The sequence below is a fragment of a genome, unplaced genomic scaffold (genome assembly GCF_019419815.1).
Source record: "Pyrus x bretschneideri cultivar Hongxiangsu unplaced genomic scaffold, Pyrus_bretschneideri_v1 Contig21, whole genome shotgun sequence".
NCBI classification, from domain to species: Eukaryota; Viridiplantae; Streptophyta; class Magnoliopsida; order Rosales; family Rosaceae; genus Pyrus; species Pyrus x bretschneideri.
The window spans coordinates 5334485-5357877 of NW_025999513.1; the positions used below are offsets into that span (position 1 = coordinate 5334485).

General features: G+C 37.3%; 3 protein-coding genes across 4 annotated transcripts; 2 read left to right on the forward strand and 1 right to left on the reverse strand.

The window, feature by feature from the left end:
- The first annotated feature begins 3551 nt into the window (after positions 1-3551).
- LOC103943652 (xyloglucan 6-xylosyltransferase 2-like) lies at positions 3552-5339 on the forward strand. The gene has a single exon (XM_009353982.3). It carries the CDS (start codon positions 3754-3756, stop codon positions 5137-5139), a length of 1386 nt encoding a protein of 461 aa, XP_009352257.2. The 5' UTR covers positions 3552-3753; the 3' UTR covers positions 5140-5339.
- Positions 5340-6065: 726 nt separating this feature from the next.
- LOC103943654 (probable histone-arginine methyltransferase 1.3) lies at positions 6066-11822 on the forward strand. 2 transcript variants are annotated; one of them, XM_048584585.1, is made up of 15 exons: positions 6066-6541; positions 6888-6950; positions 7201-7297; positions 7540-7683; positions 7868-7971; positions 8085-8183; positions 8273-8342; positions 8504-8600; positions 9025-9079; positions 9283-9366; positions 10543-10724; positions 10849-11021; positions 11105-11256; positions 11352-11388; positions 11474-11822. In XM_048584585.1, exons 1-15 carry the CDS (start codon positions 6338-6340, stop codon positions 11509-11511), a joined length of 1599 nt encoding a protein of 532 aa, XP_048440542.1. In that variant the 5' UTR covers positions 6066-6337; the 3' UTR covers positions 11512-11822. The 2 variants fall into 2 exon arrangements, with proteins under 2 accessions (XP_048440542.1, XP_048440541.1); XM_048584584.1 differs by lacking the exon at positions 11352-11388 and having other exon boundaries at positions 6070-6541.
- A 423-nt stretch (positions 11823-12245) lies between these two features.
- On the reverse strand, positions 12246-23162 carry LOC125477453 (isoleucine--tRNA ligase, chloroplastic/mitochondrial-like). The gene is made up of 22 exons (XM_048584583.1): positions 22928-23162; positions 21737-21935; positions 21414-21568; positions 21228-21329; positions 20515-20584; positions 20160-20272; positions 19869-19937; positions 19502-19609; positions 19228-19378; positions 18335-18563; positions 17931-18217; positions 17683-17819; positions 17080-17227; positions 16607-16738; positions 15961-16089; positions 15108-15235; positions 14858-15016; positions 14447-14572; positions 13829-13902; positions 13386-13635; positions 12883-13062; positions 12246-12752 (listed from the first exon to the last, which is right to left on the reverse strand). Exons 1-22 carry the CDS (start codon positions 23012-23014, stop codon positions 12504-12506), a joined length of 3282 nt encoding a protein of 1093 aa, XP_048440540.1. The 5' UTR covers positions 23015-23162; the 3' UTR covers positions 12246-12503.
- Positions 23163-23393: the final 231 nt, after the last annotated feature.

Sequence of the window (23393 nt, forward strand, 5' to 3'; positions counted from 1 at the left end):
CATTTATATTTTAAAACAATATTCATAGATCATTCTTGAAAAAAAAAGACAAATCTAAAATGATTAAAATATTCATTTGCGGTGAAGAAAATTAACGAATTCGGTCCTACAAAAAAAAAAAAAAACCTAAATCCTTAATCCAACAATTATATGATTTCAAACTTGTGTGATTCTTCGTAGACCTAATCTTTAAGAGATGACTTAAAAGATAAATTGTTTGGATCGTTTAAGTACATTATGGAGTGAGCCTTACAAAATATTTGTAAGAAATTGTGTAAAAAATGTAGTGTCACAGATCTATTCCCATGTATATAAAATATATTTGGAATGTTATTTTTCCGATATTGTGTGTACCCTCACATGAGCTTTCTACATCCAATGCCAACAGATCTTCCAATATAACCAAAGACATGAATTGAGTAAAAAGATTAGTGAAGAGAAAAGATGATTAAAGAGTGCCAACTCTTAATAACAGGTAATAAGAAACTTCCACTAGAATTTATTTAATTATTTTATTGCATTACTTTATACTATTTTATACTATACAAGAATTTTGCATACAGACGTCGAGGTTGAATTAAAAAAATAAAATCCAATCACCAAAACAATTCAATGCTTGCAAGACTATAATTATCTTAATTATCTAAGTTAGACCTGGTTTGGTATTGAGATGATTCTGAAAAAAGTTGATATAAAAAAAAGCTGGGAGCTGTTTTGTGTTTGGTAAACATTCAGTTTCAGCTTTTTTTCACAGTTTTGGGTGAAAAAAAAGTCAAAAACAAGAAGCTGCAAAACTCAGCTTTGAAAAATTGGTTTTTTTTCACATCTGTTTTACATAAAAGTTTACCAAATACTATAATACTGTTTTTTTTTTTCAAAAGCACTTTTAAAAAAAAGTTTACCAAACACTTTGCTGCTTTATTTCACAGCTGATTATTCTCATAGCACAGCAGAAACAACTTTTTTTCAAAGCACAACAATACCAAACCAGCCCTTAGAAGAGTACATTTTTACTCATCATTATTTAGTATGATGTATATTCATATTCTATTTATCATCGTTAGATGAGTTTGAATTTTAAGATTTGTTCATATTCACTACACGAATCTCAAAATTTAAACTTATCTAATAATAATAAGTAGAATGATAAGTATATATTACAATAAATGAAGCAAAAATACTTATAGGTTAGAAAGTGAGTGAAGTCGCGTAGTGCTTGGCAGCTGCCACATGTAGATTTGCAATGGAATAATGAATTATCAATGTGAAAACTCGGTTTTGTCTTGATTAAGATGGGTGGAGGGCAGGTCGTGTAATTCTCACATCAAACACATGTTAGCTGTTAACTCGTATTATTAGCTGTTATTGGAACGACACACGCGGACATCCATGTGATGTGATGTAACGTGATGTGATCAATCTATATATCTACGTGAGAAGAGGATTTTTTTCCAAATCCACTTTCTAGCAAATCCTATTTTAATTGTTCGTCGTGCATTGTACGATTAGTTTTTATTAGATATTATTTATGTTAAATTTTAAATAGAATAAATTAAATAATTTTTGATCGCAAGATACACAATGAATGATTAAAATGTGAGAATCTTTTAGATTCCCACAAAATGAATCCGAATAGGATCCAATTCCATCTACGTGAAGTCAAGCTCGAATGGCTCACAACACATGGTTTGGTTTTCTTCACTTAATTTGGAGTTTGATTTGCATCGTATTACGTCAAACTGTCAATTGAACCCTCGTGATCTCTACGTAAACAAATGTGGCCTCATGATTTCTTTCGCTGGGTCTCGTTTTCGTGGTTGCTTGCAAGATTTTAAATAACGGATATTTCTTGTGGTTGCATACGAGAGTTTAAATAACAGATATTTTGAGTGGTTACATGCAAGGTTTTAAATAGTGGATATTTTCGAAAGATATTTTTTATATTTTATAAAAGCATACCATTATACTAAAAAACATATAATATATTCATCTATTGAAATATAAACCTAAAAAATGTGTATTGTTCTATTAAAACATATAGTATTCAAATCACCAAAACGGAAAATAGAGTATTTTATTTTTTCTCAGTACCTAACAAAAGTAAGAAAAATATGAAATTATTGTTAGATTTAATTAATAACCACGCCAAAAGTGGAAGTGCATTTAATTGTTAGATTTAATGCAACTCATGAAATCAATAATGATCACCCAATTTTCCTGATATCAAGCTCAAATATTACCCGTCACTTTTTGATGCTTCTCTTTTGATAAACTTAATTTATGGCAATTTTTTAGGTACTATATATAGTGGTTTTCTTACATATGTACTAACATTTATTTATACACTTTATGTGTACGAACACATTTTTTTTTTAGAAAATGAGAAGGAGGGAGGGAGGGAGGGAGAGAGAGAGAAAGAGAGAGAGAGAATGTGGGGGAGTGAGATGTTTTTATTTTATTATATATATATATATTGAAGGTATTTTAACATTACCTGTATGTGAGTTTTCAATAAAAAAAAAGTAAAATTTGGACCTGTAAAATTACATTATTGCCCATCATTTTTGTTGTGTGATAGAAAACTAATTTGTCTTTTCATCCTCTTTTGGTTGGCAAAGAGAGTTTTATTAATTAGTAGAGATATACTACATTGTTGAAAAATGGGAATGAAATATGATTTATGACACATCCCGACTGAAATCAAGGCGTGATGGCCATCACGTGAGGGTGACGTAGCCATGTGCACAGTGCGGAAGTATAAATAATAAAAGAAAAGTGAATAAATAAAAAACCAAACTACTAGATACCCAACCCGAAATGTTCACTAGGATCCCGAATCGAACTGTGCTGGCCGACACCAGGAAGGTGACGAAACCATAAAATGTGGTAGACATAATCAGAGCACAAAAAGCCTAAGTGCAGTCCAGCGCAACTCGATTCGGGGTTCTAGTAGACATTCCATGTCGGGATGTGTCAATTAAATCACAATATGAATTGATCATAATAATTTAATATAAAACTCTTTAAACATAAGACATCTTAAGTGGGAAAACAACTTATTACATGATATAAATATTAATTAAATTCCTATCATTAAAGTAAACAAAAAAAAATCATTGAAACTTTATTTCTAGCCGTAACGATCCGGTTTGATTATAATATTGACACAAATATCAAAGAGTATATTTAGAGTTTCTTAATTCCAAAAAACTCAAACACAACATAAAAGGTTAATCTGGTCAAACTAATTTTCATCGTACAAGTGGATCTAAGGGTGAGAAATGCACGAGAATAACCAAACTCAAAGGAACACAACGGCGCTCCAAAGATACAAAAACTCCATTTCTCATGAAAATGTAAAAGTTCGCGAATTAGAATGTGGATTTTTACACACAGAATGTTGAATACAACGAGTCCCGACCAAGTCGACTGCAGAGTATTTTTCCCTCCAACGTGATGACGTGCGAGAAGAGCGTAAATAAAACATTACAAATAATTTCAAAAAATAAGGAAACTTGTCAGAAGCAATACATTTCTGATATTCTTTCCCCCAGACGCGCACCGACGCTTGGTGCTTGTCGATCTCACTAGTCACTTCTTTAAAAGCTCACCCCTCTAAACGCCCACCATTTCCCCCATATTTACAGTCCTAACCTCCATCAAAATTACAAAATCCTGCAGGCTGAAAGCGAGCAGCCTCAAAAGCTCCAGTTTCCCCCGATCGACGTTCCAGTTCAACTTGGGCGAGTCAGAATGCTGGACCGGTTCTTAGGGCCTCGCCGGGCCCGTCAGATCCAGAGGGCGCTGCGGCACGGAACGGTGACTTTTCTGTGCTTGTTCTTAACCGTCGTCGTCCTGCGCGGCACAATCGGCGCCGGGAAGTTCGGAACACCAGAGCAGGACTTCAACGATATCCGCGAACACTTCTACACTCACAACCGGCGCGTGGAGCCCCACCGAGTGCTCGAGGAAGCCACCCCCGAAACCAACCAAAAAGACGCCGACCCGGCCGGCCAGTCCAACAACTATGCCGAGTTCGACATATCCAAAATCCTCAAAGACGAACCGGCAACCGACGACGAGAAGCGGGACCCGAACCAGCCCTACAGTCTCGGCCCCAAAATATCGGACTGGGACGAGCAGAGGTCCGATTGGCTGAAGAAAAACCCGGGCTTCCCTAATTTTGTCGGACCCAATAAGCCCCGGGTCCTGCTCGTAACCGGGTCGTCGCCCAAACCGTGTGAAAACCCGGTCGGCGACCACTACCTATTGAAATCGATCAAGAACAAAATCGACTACTGCCGCCTCCACGGGATCGAGATATTTTACAATTTTGCCCTTCTGGACGCGGAAATGGCCGGGTTTTGGGCCAAGCTGCCACTGATCCGGAAGCTCCTCCTGTCCCACCCGGAGGTGGAGTTCCTCTGGTGGATGGATTCCGACGCCATGTTCACCGACATGGCGTTCGAGGTCCCCTGGGAGCGATACAAGGATCACAATTTCGTTATGCACGGATGGAACGAGATGGTGTACGATGACAAGAACTGGATCGGGTTGAACACCGGGTCGTTCCTGCTCAGAAATTGCCAGTGGTCGCTCGACATTCTGGACGTCTGGGCGCCGATGGGTCCCAAGGGGAAGATCCGGGACGAGGCGGGTAAGGTCCTAACCCGGGAGCTCAAAGGCCGACCGGTTTTCGAGGCGGACGATCAGTCCGCCATGGTTTATATATTAGCGAAAGGGAGGGACACTTGGGGGAAGAAGGTGTACTTGGAAAACGGGTATTATCTCCACGGTTATTGGGGGATTCTGGTGGACAAATACGAGGAGATGATTGAGAACCACCACCCGGGGCTGGGCGACCACCGGTGGCCGCTGGTGACGCATTTCGTCGGGTGCAAGCCGTGCGGGAAGTTCGGGGATTACCCGGTGGAGCGGTGCTTGAAGCAGATGGACCGGGCATATAATTTTGGGGATAATCAGGTGCTACAGATGTACGGGTTCGAGCATAAATCACTGGGGAGTAGGAAAGTGAAGAGGGTGAGGAATGAGAGTAGTAATCCCCTGGAGGTGAAGGATAAGCTTGGATTGCTGCACCCTGCTTTCAAAGCTATCAAGCCATCATCATCATCTTCCTGATGCTTTTTTTTTGCTTAATTTTTGTTTTTGTATTTTTTAATATTTGTTGGGATTAAGTTAATAACACGGTTAATTTGTAATTCACTTTTGATGGTTTATGTTAATTATCTTGTGTTAGAAGGAATTTTAAACTTTGAACTTTTGGTATCGGATTGATTCGTGTATTTTGGGGAGGAATGCATTTATAGAGATTATGTGAACGAAGTAGTGTCCTAAATCTAATAATTCACATGTTATAATTGAGCGACGGGCAAATTTACACTTAAAAGAGTATAACGTAAACAAATGTACACCGTTATAAATTTATAGTGAGAATTTCTTTGCAACATGAACGTTTTTGTGATAGCAATTCGAGTCAATGGCACACTGATATGGATTAGGCACAGAAGCCATCTTCTGTAATGTAGGTTTGGTTGTGTCTTTTGATGTAGAGAGGTTGGGAGTTGGGTTTCAGTTTTTGGTGTTTGATAATGACGGGCATAAAATATACACATTTGTTCTTGAATGAACTAGTAACATCATATTGCAGTTTTACAGTTACGAACAAAATTTACCAAGTAAAAAATCTCCCTTGTTCAAAACAACAATTACTCTAATTTGCAACAAGTTCGTAACAATTTTACAGTGACACAAAACAAAATTTACCAAATCGATAATCTCCCTTTTCAAAACACCAATTGCTTTAATTTTACGTGCTTAACTTTACTTATTCTAAGTTTTTGGGCTATCATTCCCGACCCGGCCCGATAACATGTGTTGTTTTAGTGGCGGTGGGTCCAGCCCACGGACATCCCTTGGGTCCACAACCGAATCCAACCGTCTCAGACACCCCACGTCATCACCAGCGCAATGAAGACGTCAGGACGTGTTCCCCGTTGGAACCTTTCACTGAAGTGTCAAGAGTTTGTGTGAGCTCTCCCTCTCAAAAGCTCGACTCTCCTCAAATCTCGCTCTCTCACTATAAAAGCCCAACAGCTCTTCTCTTTCTTCTCCTCTTTTTTTGCTCTGGCGGCTCTCCAAATTCTCCAATCCCTTCCTCCTTTCACTTTCTCTCTCTAGCAAACCCTAATTTTCTCACTCTTCCTCCACTGTCTTCGAATAACCAGTCGCTGCCCTTTCTTTTTTTCCTATTTTTTTTTCTTTTTTTTTTAATTCTTTAGTTTAATTAATATTCCGATTGAGGTTGGAGAAGGCGATAATGGAGGGCTCTGTAGCAGAAGCGGCGAAGAAGCAGCAGGAGTTTGCTTTGGCATCCGCCTCCGAGCTCGCTTCGTCGTCGTCTTCTTCTACTCTTGCGCCGGCGCCGGCTCGGTTCAGCGCCGAAGACGGAGTTGCAGAGCTTCGGTTTCAGCAGGAGGCTGAGTCCGTTGCTCGTCTCAATGTCGATCTCCTAACTGCTAAGGTTTGGTTTTAATTTGGAGTACGCTGTTTTAGTTTGGCTTTGTAAGTTAAGAAGTATTAAGTTTTTTTTTGGTTGCCGAGAAAGTGAAGGAAGATAAACTCTCATAAAAAAGAAAAAGTATTAAGTTCTGTTTGGTTGCCGAGAAAGTGAAGGAAAATAAAATCACATGAAAAAGAAAATCTAGTCGATAACATTTTACTCTGTACGTGGTGTGTGCTTACTGCTTTGAAGATTTAATCATACATAGATATATGTATATGCAGATTTTGCTCCGTAGTAGAATACTTAATACAATGTTGTAACTCAGTCTGTTGTTTGATTTTGGTATGTGTTTTCCCGTCTGCAGCTATTCAAGTTAGGTCCGGTGCATTCAATTTGCATAACGGAAGGTTCTGATACTGACAAAGAGGTAATCTAAATAATTCATCTTTACGCGTTTGCATTTTGATTATTTTACTTTGCAAACTTTTACAGTGCCAAATATGTATCATAGCAGATTTTCACGTTGATTGTACTTTTTTGTGCAACATTGTACGTTGATTGTACTTTTCTGTGCAACATTGTATGTTGGTTGTACTTTTTATGTGCAAAATTGTTATGCAGTTAATTAAATTTCTGCCAGATGTTTGTTTCCGTTAACATTGCTTTTCTTGAACCAGAAATCGTATTCAAGGGGAGTCACTATTCATTTTAACAATGAGGTGGAGAGTGAAGCCTTCCACCATGCATTTGAGCAATGGAAGAAGGTTGATCAAGGTGCTGTTCCGGAAGTTTACTTACGACTATTTTAACTATTTCTTTTGTTTATGGATGAACTGACCGAAGAAGTACGAAATGAATATCGTTGCACATCTAGAACATAGCTACACTGTTGTGACATGATTTAAGTTTGTCTTATGAGTCCTTCCATACAAATACTCGTATACTTTGACTGTCTTTCTCCTTGTTGTGCAGTGTTGCATGCTTGTCAATTACTCTGCTTTTATTTACTCTTGCAGGAAAAAAATTACCAAATGGAGAACTATCATCTACCAAAAGCAAGTTTGACGACAAAATAGAGCCATCTTCTGCTAAAATGTATTTCCATTACTATGGACAACTGCTGCATCAACAGAACATGTTACAAGATTATGTGAGGACAGGTTAGTTCACTAGTTATACTCTTGATTATTTTCAATTTCACGGTTCTTTGAATTTGGATCAGAGAAGTTCTCTTGAGCTTTAAACTCAATGCTGTAAATTTATACCAAATTTGTTAGTTTGCAGTAAAAAGTGCTATTAGTTGATGTTGAATATGTTAGTGATGTCCTATTTATCTTTCTTCAGGAACCTATTATGCTGCAGTCAGAGAAAATCGTGTGGATTTTACTGGTCGTGTGGTTGTCGATGTTGGTGCTGGTAGTGGTATTTTGTCATTATTTGCTGCTCAGGTACACTCTGCTCTTTGATTAACTGGATATTTATAGAAATCATTTGCTCTTTGTTCTGGCATACATATTTTCTCCTTATTAACAGTCTTCTATTTATTCTCTGCCCCATATAGGCTGGTGCTAAACATGTTTATGCTGTGGAAGCATCTGAAATGGCAGAATATGCACGCAAGCTAATTGCAGGGAACCCTTTACTGGGTCAAAGGATAACTGTGAGGCTTTTGATGTAATTTTTAACTTTCCTGTCCTCTTTACTTATTATTCCTGTCTTCTAATGGGGCCATATGTCATCTACATATAGGTAATCAAAGGTAAAGTCGAGGAGGTTGAATTGCCTGAGAAAGCAGATATCCTTATCTCGGAGCCAATGGGTAAGCCTTTATATATTTTCTGTAGACATTCACGAGCAGTTTGTCCTGCTCTTGTTGATGTTAAACTCATATTTTTCTACCTCTGCTTTTGTTCTATTTTTGGCAACATCTGCTCTAATGATACCATACCTAATATAACATTTTGTTTATCATGGCTTTAGGCACCTTGTTAATTAATGAAAGAATGCTGGAAACCTATGTGATTGCAAGGGATCGGTTTCTTCAGCCAAATGGAAAAATGTTCCCCACATTGGGAAGGTAAAAGCCTATATTTTTGACAGCTTACATACTGAGCTCTAATTCCACCATGGAGCAGTGAAATTGACTGGTTGCACCATTATTAAAGGGTACTACGTATTTATTACGACCCAAGTGCCTACATCAAAATGTCAACATTAGTTTATCCGGGAAAAAAAAAATATCAGCTTTGGAATATTTAGCCTTTTTATTTTCTTAGACAACAGATCTGTTCCCAGCAATAAAAAATTTATCAGTGCATATCAGGACTACTTAGGAAATTCTTGCAGTGCTTTAGTCACTATTCATGACAAAATATTCTATATAGTATTACCTACATGTTGCGTGATCATGTTATTTTTCTCTTGGGTTTGGTGATGCAATATGAGATTGTTTCATTTATATCTTTTCCTTTAGTTTTTCTCATAAATTCAAGTTGATGCAGGATTCACATGGCACCTTTCAGTGATGAATATTTGTTTGTTGAAATTGCAAATAAGGTGCTTATGTCGTCATCATTTTCCCTTAATTTATACAAGGAATGACATTATGCATGGATAACCATTCAGGAACATGTAACCTACGAGCCATGTATAATGCAGCTGATCTAAAAGAATATTAGATCGGTGTTATGAACGTATAGCGCAATCACTTTCCTTCCTTGTTTGATGTATATTAATGTTCTTGTTTTGCATGTATACAGGCCCTCTTCTGGCAGCAACCAAATTATTATGGTGTTGATTTGCAACCATTGTATGGATCTGCATTCCAGGGATATTTTTCACAGGTCTAATATTTCTTATAGATTCCTAAAAAATATTGCGTTCACTTATTGGTTGACGAATGCTTATTGTCTGCAACTGATATTATGTGCGCACATCGAGATATTGATCTGGTTTTGCAACCATGATTCACATGTCTAGGGTAAATAAGGTCTCGAGTAATAGAAGTTTATCCTTTTTTTAGATTTACTTTCGAAATTTGCTATATTAAAATTTTGTTCTAGGATTTCCTGGTATCTTCCTATCTCCTATTCCATGAAATCAGGCTTTTGAAGCAAAGAGGATTTTGAAATGAACATTGCCTTTGTTTGTTTGTTTGTTTTTTTTTTTTTTTTTTTTTTTTCCTGAGAGAAAGCAAATTGTACCCTTAGGGGGGCGTTTGTTGCTCGCAATAGGCTTGTTTTGGACCAATTGTAGGGACTGGTCTGGATAGGCTCGCGATAGGCTTGTTTTGGACCAATTGTAGGGACTGGTCTGGATAGGACCAATTGTAGGGACTGGTCTGGATAGGCTCGCGATAGGCTTGTTTTGGACCAATTGTAGGGACTGGTCTGGATAGGCTTGGCTTGTTTTGGATTGGGCTTTTTTGTGGCCCACCTTTTAAATGGCTTAAATTAAGCCCTGTTTAGTGAAGGTGTAATGGTAATTAATCCAGTTCTTAAATAGCACCTAGTTTGCACCAACTTAGATTGGGGTTAATAACCCGATCCCAGTTCTTTTCCGGTTAAACAAACGAGGACAAACCAAGTCAAACTTGACAAGTTAAACTCTTGGCATGCTCTTCACATGTTAAACTCTCTGCATTTCCCATTCTCTCTTATCCGGTTAAACTCTTGGCACGCTCTTTACTATCCATGATCTTGTGAAATAAGGGATAGCTACAACCCTATGCCATCACAATTAAAGTACCTTGTTCCTTTTTAGTTGATTGGTATAATGTATCGATTTGCTTAGGCCTTGGAGCTACGGGTTTATGAATCCAATGGACATATGCTGCATCAATATTTGTATTACCAAGGCTTTTCCAATTCCCTTAGACTGATATGGCTGAATTGCCTTGTTGGGTGACCGTTTAGCACTTCAATGTTTTAAGATTATGTCTACAAAATGTTTGATTGGTGGTTGTTTTGGTAGCTCTGATTTGGTGATGTGCTGAATTATTCTGTTTTATTCTGGTACAGCCTGTGGTAGACGCTTTTGATCCAAGATTACTGGTGGCTCCTTCAATCTCTCATGTGATTGACTTTACCAAAATAAGTGAAGAGGACTTGTATGAAATTGATATACCGCTACGGTTTACAGCTGCAGTAGGCACTAGAGTGCATGGGTTAGCATGCTGGTTCGATGTCTTGTTTGATGGGAGGTAACCATCTGAATCAATGAATCAATGAATCAATGATCTTGTGGAATCAATATAATCTTCTGCATTTCATTTATGAATACAAAGTTGTGGGTCTCATAACTTCTTTAACATTGCTTACTTACAGTACCGTACAAAGGTGGCTTACCACCGCGCCTGGTGCACCAACCACCCATTGGTACCAATTACGTTGCGTTCTCGCTCAGCCAATTTATGTGATGGCGGGACAAGAAATCACGGGCCGACTCCACATGGTTGCCCACAATGCTCAAAGTTACACAATGTACCTCACATTGGCAGGTCAGTGTCTAATATAACACTCGTTTTGGCTTCAGATTTCTTTTTTCCGGTTTTCTAACGAGTTTATTGGCTTCACTCTTCAGCTAAAATGTGGGGTCCTGGTGCCGAGCAAGGAGGAATAATTCAGCAATCTTCTTGTAAACTTGATCTCAAGGAGCCCTACTATAGAATGTCCCAACCGCAAGCGTACACAATTGCCCAAGATCCGCAACCACATCAGCAAATACAGACTCAGGTAAGGGGCTATCACCGTCAACTGGACCCTATCCTTCTGATTTATTTGAGTTATTGTTTTTCGGGTCAAAGCATAATGATTAACTAAATCACCAGGGCCTCTATGAGCAACATAAAAAAGTATACATACCAGGTTTTGTCCTGCAAACGTTTACTAGAAAAAATGCTCTTGCTCTGCCTGTCAAGAGAGTATGCTAATGCGGTTTATGTTGTTACAGGATATACCCATTCAGTCCCAGGATTTGGAAGATTCTGAATTTTTTCCACAACCACCATCACCGACTTCAGGAACAAAGATCTTACTGGAAGAGTTTGCCAAATCCGCGGGGGCTTGGAAGAACGTTTGATCTCTGTTTGTTTGTAACATAAACTGTTTTAACTCTAGCAACTGCTAGGGATCCCTGTTAGTCGTCCACCGCATCCCGTTTAACTGGTCTCTCACTCCCTCCATGTCTTAGGGTTGAACCCCTGTAAATTAGATATTCATTTGAGTGGCTTGTGCAGCAGATTTATGCAAATTTTATCGTGCTTTCACCAGCTTATGAATGAGACTCGGTCTGTTTTCTAGGCGATCGACCACCTGCAGATACGCTTCCTAACTGGTTATGTCAATTTGAAATGCCAAGGCACCAGTAATGTCTCCGTTGCGAGTTGAAGGTTCGCTCGGACAACCTGTACCGTCGGAAACTGAACCCAGAAAGTAAGGGATTGGATCGACTGATTTTGTCAAAAGGAAAATCTTTGAAATAGCTGCGTAGACACTCGACGGTTCAGTTTTCCGGTATCCGCTTGGGTCGACGCCCGAATGTTACGCAAAGTTTGGTCGTAGACATTTTGAAGCCTTTTGTTTCCAAATTGATTTCATGGTACGTACCACTTACAGGCCTGAAACATTCACAATTAGATGTTGTACATAGAGATCAAATGGACCTTTGCAACGGTTAGTTTAATCTCGCATAGAACGTACTATATTATAGCCGGACCCCATGGTTTCTTCGAAAAGGTTGGGAAATTTCCATACATCATGTATTGGTTGAAATATTCAACAAAATCTTCAATTGGTGCTCTAAGCAATATGCTGTACAAAAGCTACTTGTCTGCTCAACCCGAAAAGAAACGGAATCCGAGCAAATATCGTACAGCCGGAATACAACATAGAGAACAAATCAACTTGTGGTGAATAATTCTTATGATGCATATCGTATCGACTAATGTTGGTTGGAACGTTTCAGATTTTGCAGTTGAATATCAACTGACCACAGCTACAGCTGGAGATTGAGACTGTTGAATATCAACCACATTATAACAGCGGCTGCAAAGGGTGGTGTGCTCTGGAAAGGAACCAACTTGAGGTGAATAATTCCAGCATCTTTCGCACTTTAAGCCCTCGGCGCGAGACACTCCAATCCAGACTTTGATGTTTTCTTCGATGAGGTACTCTCCTTTGTGCGGTATATTCGCAATCAGCTCCTCCTCCAAGGACGGGAGAACCTCTGCCTGCAAGCATATAAACATATATTTCGAATGTGCACATAAGTAATAATCGAGTTCCTCCTCAACAATGTAATTATTTTGTTCTTGACCATCACGAGAACCCATTGTATGCTGAAAACATCAATATACTTACTTGAGATGTAATGAAAATCCGATTCAATGTGTCTGCATCGTTGTCGGCTGCAGAAATTTCAACTAATCTAGAGGCCAGACTGGAATCAGAAGTGTGGAGGTAGACCTTGGCATCTAAACTAGAGCCAATTAGCTTTTCCGTACGAGCAACCTCCAGAACTTTATTCACCTCAGTTCTCAACTGGTCACAAGCGCATACGCATTAGAAACAGGTGAAACACATTGAGACAGATATCAACACGTCATTTTTTTTTTCAATGTTCCAAGAGCCATCTTCTAACTTAGGAATCTAGATTTATCTGCATTATTTCACACGTGAATACATGTTTTCGATAGAATAAACAAACAAGAAGATCTAAGTTTATGATATCGATTATATTTTGAAAGAAAACCAATAGGCACAACAGTTTAAATTTTTCAAGGTTTCCCTTTAAACAATTCAGTTGTGATATAGCACAAGGCCATGCACTGTTCGAACCCCAAATTCTACAGAATGGTGATTACCTCAAGAACTTTTTCCCAGAAATCAGTTTCCTCTTTCGAAAGAGAGAGCCATGTGTTGTTCAAAGCTGGCCATCTTGATTCAAAAACAAATTCAGCAGCAGAGCCATCTTCGTCAGTGTACTGGAACGGAAGGTTTTGCCATACATCTTCAGCCAAATGAGGTAATATTGGAGCAATCACTCTCACTACAGATAGGAGAAGTGCTGCAAGAACTGTTTGACAACTTCTCCTAGTAAAACTTGTTGTGCCCCTGAAAACGATAAACCATGCGTCGTCACTAAATCTGGGCTTAAAATTACAAGATCGCAACCCAACGTTTGAAGGTCTACAGAAAATGAAAACTTGCAATGTAAATGCATATGAATATCACAAGGGTCATAGAATGAGGATACAGGAGTTAAGCACATGCATAGAACTAGTACATTGAGCAAGGGAAGAATTACCCAACATAAAGGCGATCTTTGGCGACATCAAAATAGAAATTTGAGAGGTCAACAACGACAAACCGCTGTATGATCTGAAAATAAGCAGAAAGCTAATTAAATAGTTGCAAGAAAAGTTCTCCAGCTAAATTAAGGGCTAAGTTGTCACAGAACCAGGAATCAGTAGCAACAACCCCTGAGAGACTATCTACTGCTGCGCTTTTTAAATGAATTTTCCAGTGGTTCAGATTGGCATCTCAGTATGAAACCAAGAATGGTGGATTTATTTCTAAGCTTTCTTTCAAAGGGGACATAACCCACCATATATTTACAAGCTTTTCTTCAAATTATTTGGTATATGTACCAAACTGTCAACCATACTGGCAATTGTATGCTGCTTTTATGAATTGGCACAATCTCAGTTTCAGTAAAGCTCTGTGATTTATCCTTTCTCATTCAACTCCCAATTTTCAGAGAGGGATGATCTCTAAAGTTGCTACATACATGAGTATATATTCTAGGAGCCATTTCGAGAAACAAAGTCTCACTTACAACGCTATCATCTAATTGAGCATAAAAATGTATGCTTTAAACAGAAACATAACTAAATCAAACCAACAAGAATAACAAAAAGTTCACCTGAAATATCTTGAAGAATTGATAATTTTCATAGCACTCTCTACTGTTCTTCACAAAATTTTCAAGCTGAAACAGCGCGTACTGATCAATCATGGGAAGATCGTGGTATGCGATAGCATTATCAGCCTGCCAAGAGGATGTAGTTATATATAAGTGAAAACAACAGACCGAGATAAAACTGTCTGAAACTGAATTCTTACTTGCAGCATAAACATACAAAAAGAAATAAACATCTTTGAAATACTAGTTGATGCATGAGAGAGAGAGAGGACAATTACAATATTTCAATGAAATATATTTATCCATCAAAAGGTAGAAAAGATTGAAAGTCTTAAGATAACAAAAGTGTAGAACTTTTAATTGAGTGAAACTTGTTAACTCAAAAGCACTAATTGTGAATGTTGAACATACATTCCAATCATGAAGATTTCCCAAAAGGTATCTCAATGTTCCTCGCATCTTCCTATAAATATCTGACATTTGACGGAGAATTTGGGTGCCGATTGTTACATCGCCCGTATAATCTACACTAGAAACCCAGAGACGCAGGACATCGGCTCCATAGCCATCCTGCCAGAAGAAGAACAAGACTTTAGTATCCAGATACTGTTGAAGATTGGTTCAGGTGGTTACTGAGTAGGTTTAAATTTACTTTACTGACCTTTTGGTTCTTGCCTCCTTCAATCACAGTCCGTGGATCTACTACGTTACCCAAAGATTTGCTCATTTTCAAACCTTTCTCATCCAATACAAATCCATGTGTTATAACACTGGAATATGGAGCCTTTCCTGTAACGAAGAAAAGTAACAAATTCATGTGGTGTCACTGTTTGAAACAAATACTTCTCTGTAAAATGAAATCAGCCTCCGTGGCTTAGAATCCATACATAAGAATGAACACCTGCACATAAACAAGTATATGCATTGCTTAACTCTTTCAAATTATATACCATTTCCCTCTATGTTCAACTACCGTTGTTAGAGACTAAAGGCTACATTGTAGTCACTACAATGCTGCAGTCAAGATATTTAATTCCAAAGATATAACCTATCAACCAATCTAAGTCTGGTTCGCATTCTCAACATACTATTCTTATTCAACTATGATGCCAATGCTGAAAGAGCAAGGGTATGAAGATAATGCAATGGAAGGATTAACGTGGCCTTTTAACCATATTTATCCTACATAAATCATGCACCCAAAAAAAATCACATATGTTTCCTACAACATATGTGATTCTTTTTTCCGTCAAAAGACTCAACTGCTTTACATAAGAGTACAAACTACATTAGGTATGGGTGACAGACAGAACCACAGGATGTTTTGTCTTAAATAAAGAACACTACTTCCAATGAAAATGTGTGCGACTTATCCCCAAAATTAATAACAATTCAAACACAAGGAGTAATGCACAAATGTGCTACTTAAACAAAATAAAACGAAAAATTAAACAGCCAGATTCATTGTTATATTGCATAGTGAAGATAAATGAATATGTCCCGACTCTCATTACCTTTAGTAGCAATACTTGTTAACAAAGAACTCTGGAACCACCCACGATGCTGATCCATACCTTCAAGGTACAAATCTGCCGGAAGACTATGGCTATTTCTTTTTCCCAATACTGCAGCCCAAGAAGAGCCTGAAAATAGAATGTATCCATTTACTTAAATCCATGTAAAGAGACATAAAAAAATTAAATTAAATTATAGCACTGAAAAGGTTAGATGCAAGTTATGTCCATACATCCGAAGTAGTAAACACATACCGATCCCAATATAGAATATGGTAAGGGAAAAGGCAAAGTTCAATTATATTCTGGAATATTTGACCCTAAAAAAAATATGTTCTTGAATAGGAAAGGCAATATACATCAAAACCGACAACTAACCATTATATGTACCACATACCAGCAAAACAATCAATTGTGTTTCAACCAAACGAGTATAATTACATACATGAACATGATAAAAATGACCATGGCGATACAAATGGATTGAGATGCAAAATGAGATATTTCAAGACTGCCCTTCTGTAAGGAAAATACAAACACCAATGATGAAATTATCTATATGTATTCATAGCAAGCAATAAAGAATATTCTTATAAAGCAGCGGAAGATAGAGTTGACAAAGGTTAAATAATTACAACAATAATACCTGAATCAAACCATACATCCATTGTATCAGTCCCCTTTTCATATTCAGATGCTTTATCACGATATTTATCAGGGAGGAGATCCTCCACCTTCATGTACCACCATGCATCACTACCCTTTTCGGATATTATAGCTGCAAAAATAGGTGACTTGACAGAATCAAAATACACCATTCATCTTTAAAATTAAAAGTAAGCTAATCAATTGAGCAGTCTGTTTATACGGATATTGATTGATTGATCTATCTAGCTATCTCCTTATAAGTACTAAAATAACACAAATACACACCCGTGTGGGCACAGACGGACAGACATGCATTAGCAAAAATGAGAAAACCCTCATATCATATGCAGTTAGATATATACCCTACTGATGCTCAACTAAAGCACATATTAACTTCTTTAAGATCTTCATTAGACAATATTTTTGGCAATGAGTAGACAGAAAGTGAAGTGATATCTATATGGTTCTTACACTTGATATAGTCAATAGTCTCTTCATTCATCAGAGGTTCCTTTGAATCGACATGATAAAAGACTGGAATTGGAACACCCCATGTCCTCTGCCGCGATATACACCAATCAGAGCGGCTAGAAGTCATTGCAGATATTCTGTTTTCTGCCTGAACAAACAATGGCCATGCACACTAATGTAAATCCAGAACTATAAATAATGTTTAATTCTACAACTGTTAAATCGGTAAAACCCCTAGGAAAAGATAATACATAAGCTTCATATTTCCAAGCACATTTTCCATCTAGGCAGGTGGAACTGGATCAATTATTAAGTTTAACGAAGGCGAATCAGGTTACTTGTCCTAAATATGACTGAAATATTTATTAAACTTAGTGTAAGTTGAGGAAATGCAGTTGAAGTTGTCATATCAGGACTGACTACTGAGAAACACTGCAAATACAAGAATTCAGATTCTGCTAGATGATGAAGCAATGTTGAAAACAACAAGCTAGCAAAGGGCACAATTAATTATGTAAGAGTCCAAGATAATTAATATGACCTTATTATTTATATAATAAATAGTCAAAGAAGACTAGTCCATTATGCCGTCCTGACCAATACCTTAGATGGAATCCATTTTACACGACCAATTGCATCCATAACAGCGTCACGAAACCCTTCTACTGAAGCAAACCATTGCTCAGTTGCCCTAAATATTGTTGGCTTTTTTGTTCTCCAATCATATGGATACTTATGTTCTGCATAGCAGAAGGAAGAGCTTGTCACTGACTCAGCTTGGTATAACCCGGAAGAAAAAATAATAGGAAAGTTCCCTAATTATCCGCTCAAGTGGAAGGAAAGAAACTTACTGTAGGATTCTTCCATGATAATTGATAAATGTTCATCCAAGTATTTCACAACAGCAATATTACCATCCGCAAGCACATCAAGCCCACAAAACTTTCCAGCTTCTTCAGTGAACTTTCCATCATCATCTACAGGAGAAAGCATAGGTAGTCCGTGCTTCTGGCCAGTGACATAATCCTCCTGACCATGTCCAGGAGCTGTATGGACCAGTCCTGTTCCTGAGTCCGTTGTAATATAATCTCCTCCAATGACAACCGGGCATTCCCTATTAAATATCGGATGGACATACCTGAAATGAAAATTAGATATCACACAGTCAATAGTTTTCAGTTTCATCTGTGATGGAAACAGGGAGATAACTATGTTAAATATATCTTCTTCATAGGTATCTTTTTAAATTCGTAACCTGCAGTTTTCCAGATCTGAACCTGACACCCTTTTCCTAACAACAAGCTTCACACCCCATTTTGCTTCTAACACTGGCACAAGATCTGAAGCAACAATTAGGAAAGGCTTCTTTTCTTCCTTCAAAAGATTTCCAGGCCTTCCCTTTTTAATTCCATCAGATAAAGAATCTTCTGGGACTGACTGTACTTCAACAATGGCATATAAAAGCTTGGCATTCACTGCAACAGCTGTGAAATGAAACAGGGAGAGTAAAATTATTACTTAGAATGATCAAGGCAGTTGCTCATATCTACAAGTGAGAATGCTTTATTATGTAGGAAAGAAAACACATATTAATTATTACGAATTACTAGAAAGATTAGAATTCTTAATTATGTAGCAACTAGCAAGTTCTATTATAAGTGAGAAGTGGCAAAGATTATAATGGTACATTCTCTTCAAAGTCCGTTCATCCAATATTCCAAATCAAGCTAAGGCTTAATTACAAACAGTTAACCTTGTCCCATACACAAGGCATAATGTAAACAGATTAAGAAAAAAAATTGACTGATTAATAATGACTAAGATCAAGAAGTTTGTACTGCAAAATCAAAGCCGAAGAAATTTAGCAAAATAACTACAGGCAGCTTCAGTAAACAGCTTATTTATACAGAATAGAGATGAACATAAACATAACTCTTTCTATTTGTAGAGCCTTATTCACACACAATGATATACCACAGTTGTGGTACTTTTCTGATGAGTTTTAACAAATACTTATGCTTTAGGAGGCTGTTATTGCCTTGAAATCCATAAAAATAAAAAAAAGAAACTACTATAATTAATAAAAACTGTAATAATATGCTGCTACCAATATTTTAGCAATTTGAAAAAGGCAGCAAAGAAACTCACCAGCATTGGCTGGAATAGTCCAGGGAGTAGTTGTCCAAATGGCCAAGCACACATCTGGGAAATACTCATTTAATAAGCCACCTGAAGTAGGAGAGGCACTGACCAATTTGAAAATGGTGTATATGCTTCTCGAAACATGCCCCTCCGGATACTGTATATAAAAGTTTCAGTCAAGTAATAGGAACTATACCAATACAATGTAAGAAAGCAAAATCAGATAATACATGATAAGTGACGTCCTTTTACACAAGGATCACAGAAAAAGTGGATTCACCTCCAGCTCAGCCTCTGCAAGAGCAGTTCGTGATGAGGGGCTCCAGTGAACTGGTTTCTTGCCTCTGTAGATAAAACCTTGAAGGACCATCTGGCCGAACACTTCTATCTAGGAAATGATATGACACAAGTGAGATAAACTTGTATGGACTCAGCAACATATAGGATCAATATCCTTAACAGAATGATGAGCAAGTTTAGGTCATTTTTCATATATTACTTCTTCTTTCTTTGTAATTTCTGTTAGTAAAAGAAATGCTATATGAAGTCTAGAAATCTCTTTACCACAGTATAGGATTGTTGACAATCTTCTACAAGTTACATTCAGTTTAATTGTCTACAAACAAAAGCATGAGCATTGTGACTACCTGCGCGGCTTCATATTCTGGATCAAGAGTGAGATAGGGATTATTCCAATCTGCCCACACTCCATAACGCTGCAATCAGATGAAACAATTAATCTTCAAAAATATTCCAATCTGTTTAAATACTAAATCCTTTATTATTCTTTTTCCTTTTCAAAATGAAAACTCAACATCCTAACAACATAACTAAATTGCAATTTATACCTGAAAGAGCAAGAGAATCATCTCCAAAGAATCACTCTAATAGAGCCAAAACACAGACAAATAATATGAGACACGATAAAGGGTATTTACCTTAAATGATTCCATCTGAGTTTTAACGGTTTGCTTGGCAAATTTGGCTGCCTTTGCTCTCAACTTTATTGGTGTTAGATCCTTTCGAGCAGCTTGATCAAGTGATTGAAGAACTGAAATGATCAAAATGATGCTGAAGTCAATCATCACATGCACCAAGGAAAATAAACCTATTGTACTTAACTGGATTTTTCCACTTCTCTTTCAAATAAAAAATAAAAAATAAAAACCTTGGTTTCTACCAATGAAGGCAAGTTTAAGAGAAACCGAGAGGATTTTACGCTTCTTCAACTTGTTTTCCCTCTAAAAGTGGTTTTCATGATACAGAAATGAATATGAACGAAGCAGTACTTGCCTTTCAACTCAATTGGCAAGCCATGACAATCCCAACCAGGCACATAATGAACTTTATAATTTTGAAGAAGCTGCCCACAGAAAAAGAATACAGGAATGAACTTTACTTATTTTTGTAAAAGGGTCGTTGAGTTTGACAGGCAATCAAATGTAGCTTAGTTTGCATGTTTAAAGAGGACAGGAGCTGGGTTTACGTAACTAAAGCTGTTTTGTTTTATTTCTTTTAGTATGTTAATAGAATAATTCATTGAAATATTAGTTGAATAAATAACTGTAAAGCAGCATGAAATTCTCATGCTTTTTTATTTCTTAACCACCACCCAAAGTAGAAATGTATAGACCTATTCTGATACTTAAAAAGAACTGTAGAACAAATGAAATCCAGATATCACCATGTTATTCAAATGAGAGCTAAAATTGTTGTGCAAGCCTTCAATTCATTTTGTTGTTCAAGACTCAAGAGTGCTAGAATATTAACATTAGCATGAATACGAAAAGCTAGCAAGCAATTGGTGATCTGGAACAATCATTATTTATTATTAAAACTTGGTTTACCAATACTATTCAGTTTCCAAGATGTTAACAAGGTAATTTTCTTTCTGTTGGGTGTTCCCACCCCCTTTGTTTACTAAAAAGGTTGTTTTGTTTGTGATGAAATGCCAAATGTATGTAAACGTATCATAGTGAATGGATAAGTAGAGGAGGAATATATACCTTATAACGATTGATAAAATCCTTTAAAATCTTATTTAAAGCATGGCCTATGTGAAGATCTCCATTGGCATACGGAGGACCATCATGAAGAATGAAATTTTCCTGTCCAAGAAAGTAAAAGTTTGCCATTAAGTCATGCCAGGTCAAAAATACCTAAATACAAGAAAGGCATGGCATGAAGCTCACCCCTGTATTTTTACCAACAACTTTCTTGAAAACTTGATTGTCATCCCATATTTTTTGGATTTCAGGCTCTCGTGTTAAAGAGTTTGCTCTCATGCTAAATGATGTCTTTGGCAGTTCAACCGTGTGCTTGTATTTTCCCTCTTCTTGCTTTTTCCCTAAACAAAAAAAGGAGTATCGTGTTTGGCTTTCGGACAAAATTTACAACTAGTTCGGTTTTCGGACAAAAAATTTAAACATTTGAAAAGGAATTCTCTAGAAATCATGTGGTAGATCAACACTGTAAGCACCCAATTTCAAAAAAAGAATAATAACACACAAAACACCTTCAGCTACTTTCTTTGCGGCCATAACAGGTCCTCGAGATCTTCGCTTTGAGGAAGAACCAAACTCATCATTGGAAAAAGCAGAGTAGTGCGCCATGTTAAGGAGAGAGAAAACTTTAACTGAAGACCTGTCTCTGAAATAAAATAAGCCAACAGAAGCTGTGCTCCTAAAAGATGAGCAAGTTCTTTGTGACAGAACCTGATCAAGTACAACACAATTTAAGATGGAGTTAGATAAGATACAAATCCAATGTTCAAATGACCAATTGAACTCAATTATGAATCAAACAGTTTATTCAAGTATAACTATGTCGAAAGAAGTTCAGAAGAAGAAAAGGAAAGAACAATTCAGAACTCTGAAGGTCATGTAAGACGTGTGGAAGGAAATCTAAATTTCTTTGTTAATATTAAGTCACAATTTAGTTCACAGTTAGTCATTCGCACCAGTGATTTAGTTCGGTTGTCGAATTCCAATTAGAAGCTAAGAGAATTTATAGTGTCTTTGCACTCTGTAATATAGAAAGAAAAAAAGAGCCAGTTTCCAGAATTAGGAAAATCAGTTCTGTCTGCTCTTATTTTTAGAATTTAAGCTACAAGCAGCAGAAATTTCATAATCTTTTTCTTCTATTTGCATCAAAATTCAATGAAAACTCCAACCATGGAGAACACAATCGAGACGTCTCTATGTGACATTCCATCAAGCAACTGGTGCACACCACAAGAAAAGAGCCCAAAAATGCCTCATACTCCCATATGCCGGTAAAAATATTAACTTTATGCAAACAGACACACCGGAATCGTAATCCACTTTCGGGCACAACTCAAACTAAAAAATCCGAATTCAAGCACATTATCACTTCATAACCAGAACCATTTGACAAGCAAAAATTACAACTTTAAAAAGGTAACACAAAAACAAGACGCTTTTTGATTTGTTACTGATCCGGAAACCCTTTTCAACGACTTCAGAACTTGGTTCGAAAGGAAATGTTGGAACAACACACAAAGCTTGAAATGTCAAACCAAACTTCCAAGTCTCTCTAATTTTTCCCAACACTTTCTCGGGAAACAAACAGAAAACTGCGAGCTCAAAACAAGTGTTTGCGTGTGTGCGCGTTTATATCCAATACAGATATGTATATATATGTGTGTGTGTATATATATATGTCTCGTGCGTGTGTATGTATATACCCTGTAGGGGCAGGTCTGAATCACAGCCATGGCGGCTTCCCTGGGTTGGAGCGCCCAAGAGTGGGCGGCGAAGGATTTGAAGTTCATTGGAAGAGCAGCTTCTTCTCCATTTTTGGGGACTGTGACCGAGGAGTGTTAGCAGAAAGAGGGAAACACCATACGGAATGCGGATAAAACCAGCCAGAACCTTGCAAGTTACAGCCGTTTGTTTTTTCCGGTTCGAACCCGTCAAAGAAACGGGTAGGGTGGACGTCTCAACCCATTTATTTTTAATTTTTAATTTCTCACATATTCTTTCTCCTTTTTTTTCACCTCGCATGTGGTTTCTTAGTAGTACGGTTTTTTTTTTCCCTTATAGCTTTTTTTATTTTTGACTTTTGAATTAAATAAATCAAGTAATTAGTAGTACAATTTAGAGATCCTTCTTTTTATGAAAAGTCAAATTTTATTTTTATTCATGGCGAGT

What these genes read in the sequence shown, in the direction of transcription:
- LOC103943652 (XM_009353982.3), top strand. Translation starts at nt 3,754, where the DNA reads ATGCTGGACCGGTTCTTAGGGCCTCGCCGGGCCCGTCAGATCCAGAGG.
- LOC103943654 (XM_048584584.1), top strand. Translation starts at nt 6,338, where the DNA reads ATGGAGGGCTCTGTAGCAGAAGCGGCGAAGAAGCAGCAGGAGTTTGCT. An exon ending in TTGTTGAAATTGCAAATAAG is followed by an intron (nt 9,080 to 9,282) that starts GTGCTTATGTCG and finishes GCATGTATACAG; the next exon opens with GCCCTCTTCTGGCAGCAACC. An exon ending in ATCAGCAAATACAGACTCAG is followed by an intron (nt 11,257 to 11,473) that starts GTAAGGGGCTAT and finishes ATGTTGTTACAG; the next exon opens with GATATACCCATTCAGTCCCA.
- LOC125477453 (XM_048584583.1), bottom strand. Translation starts at nt 23,014, where the DNA reads ATGAACTTCAAATCCTTCGCCGCCCACTCTTGGGCGCTCCAACCCAGG. An exon ending in CGCAAAGAAAGTAGCTGAAG is followed by an intron (nt 21,569 to 21,736) that starts GTGTTTTGTGTG and finishes TTTTTTGTTTAG; the next exon opens with GGAAAAAGCAAGAAGAGGGA. An exon ending in TATCATGGAAGAATCCTACA is followed by an intron (nt 17,820 to 17,930) that starts GTAAGTTTCTTT and finishes TCTGCTATGCAG; the next exon opens with AACATAAGTATCCATATGAT.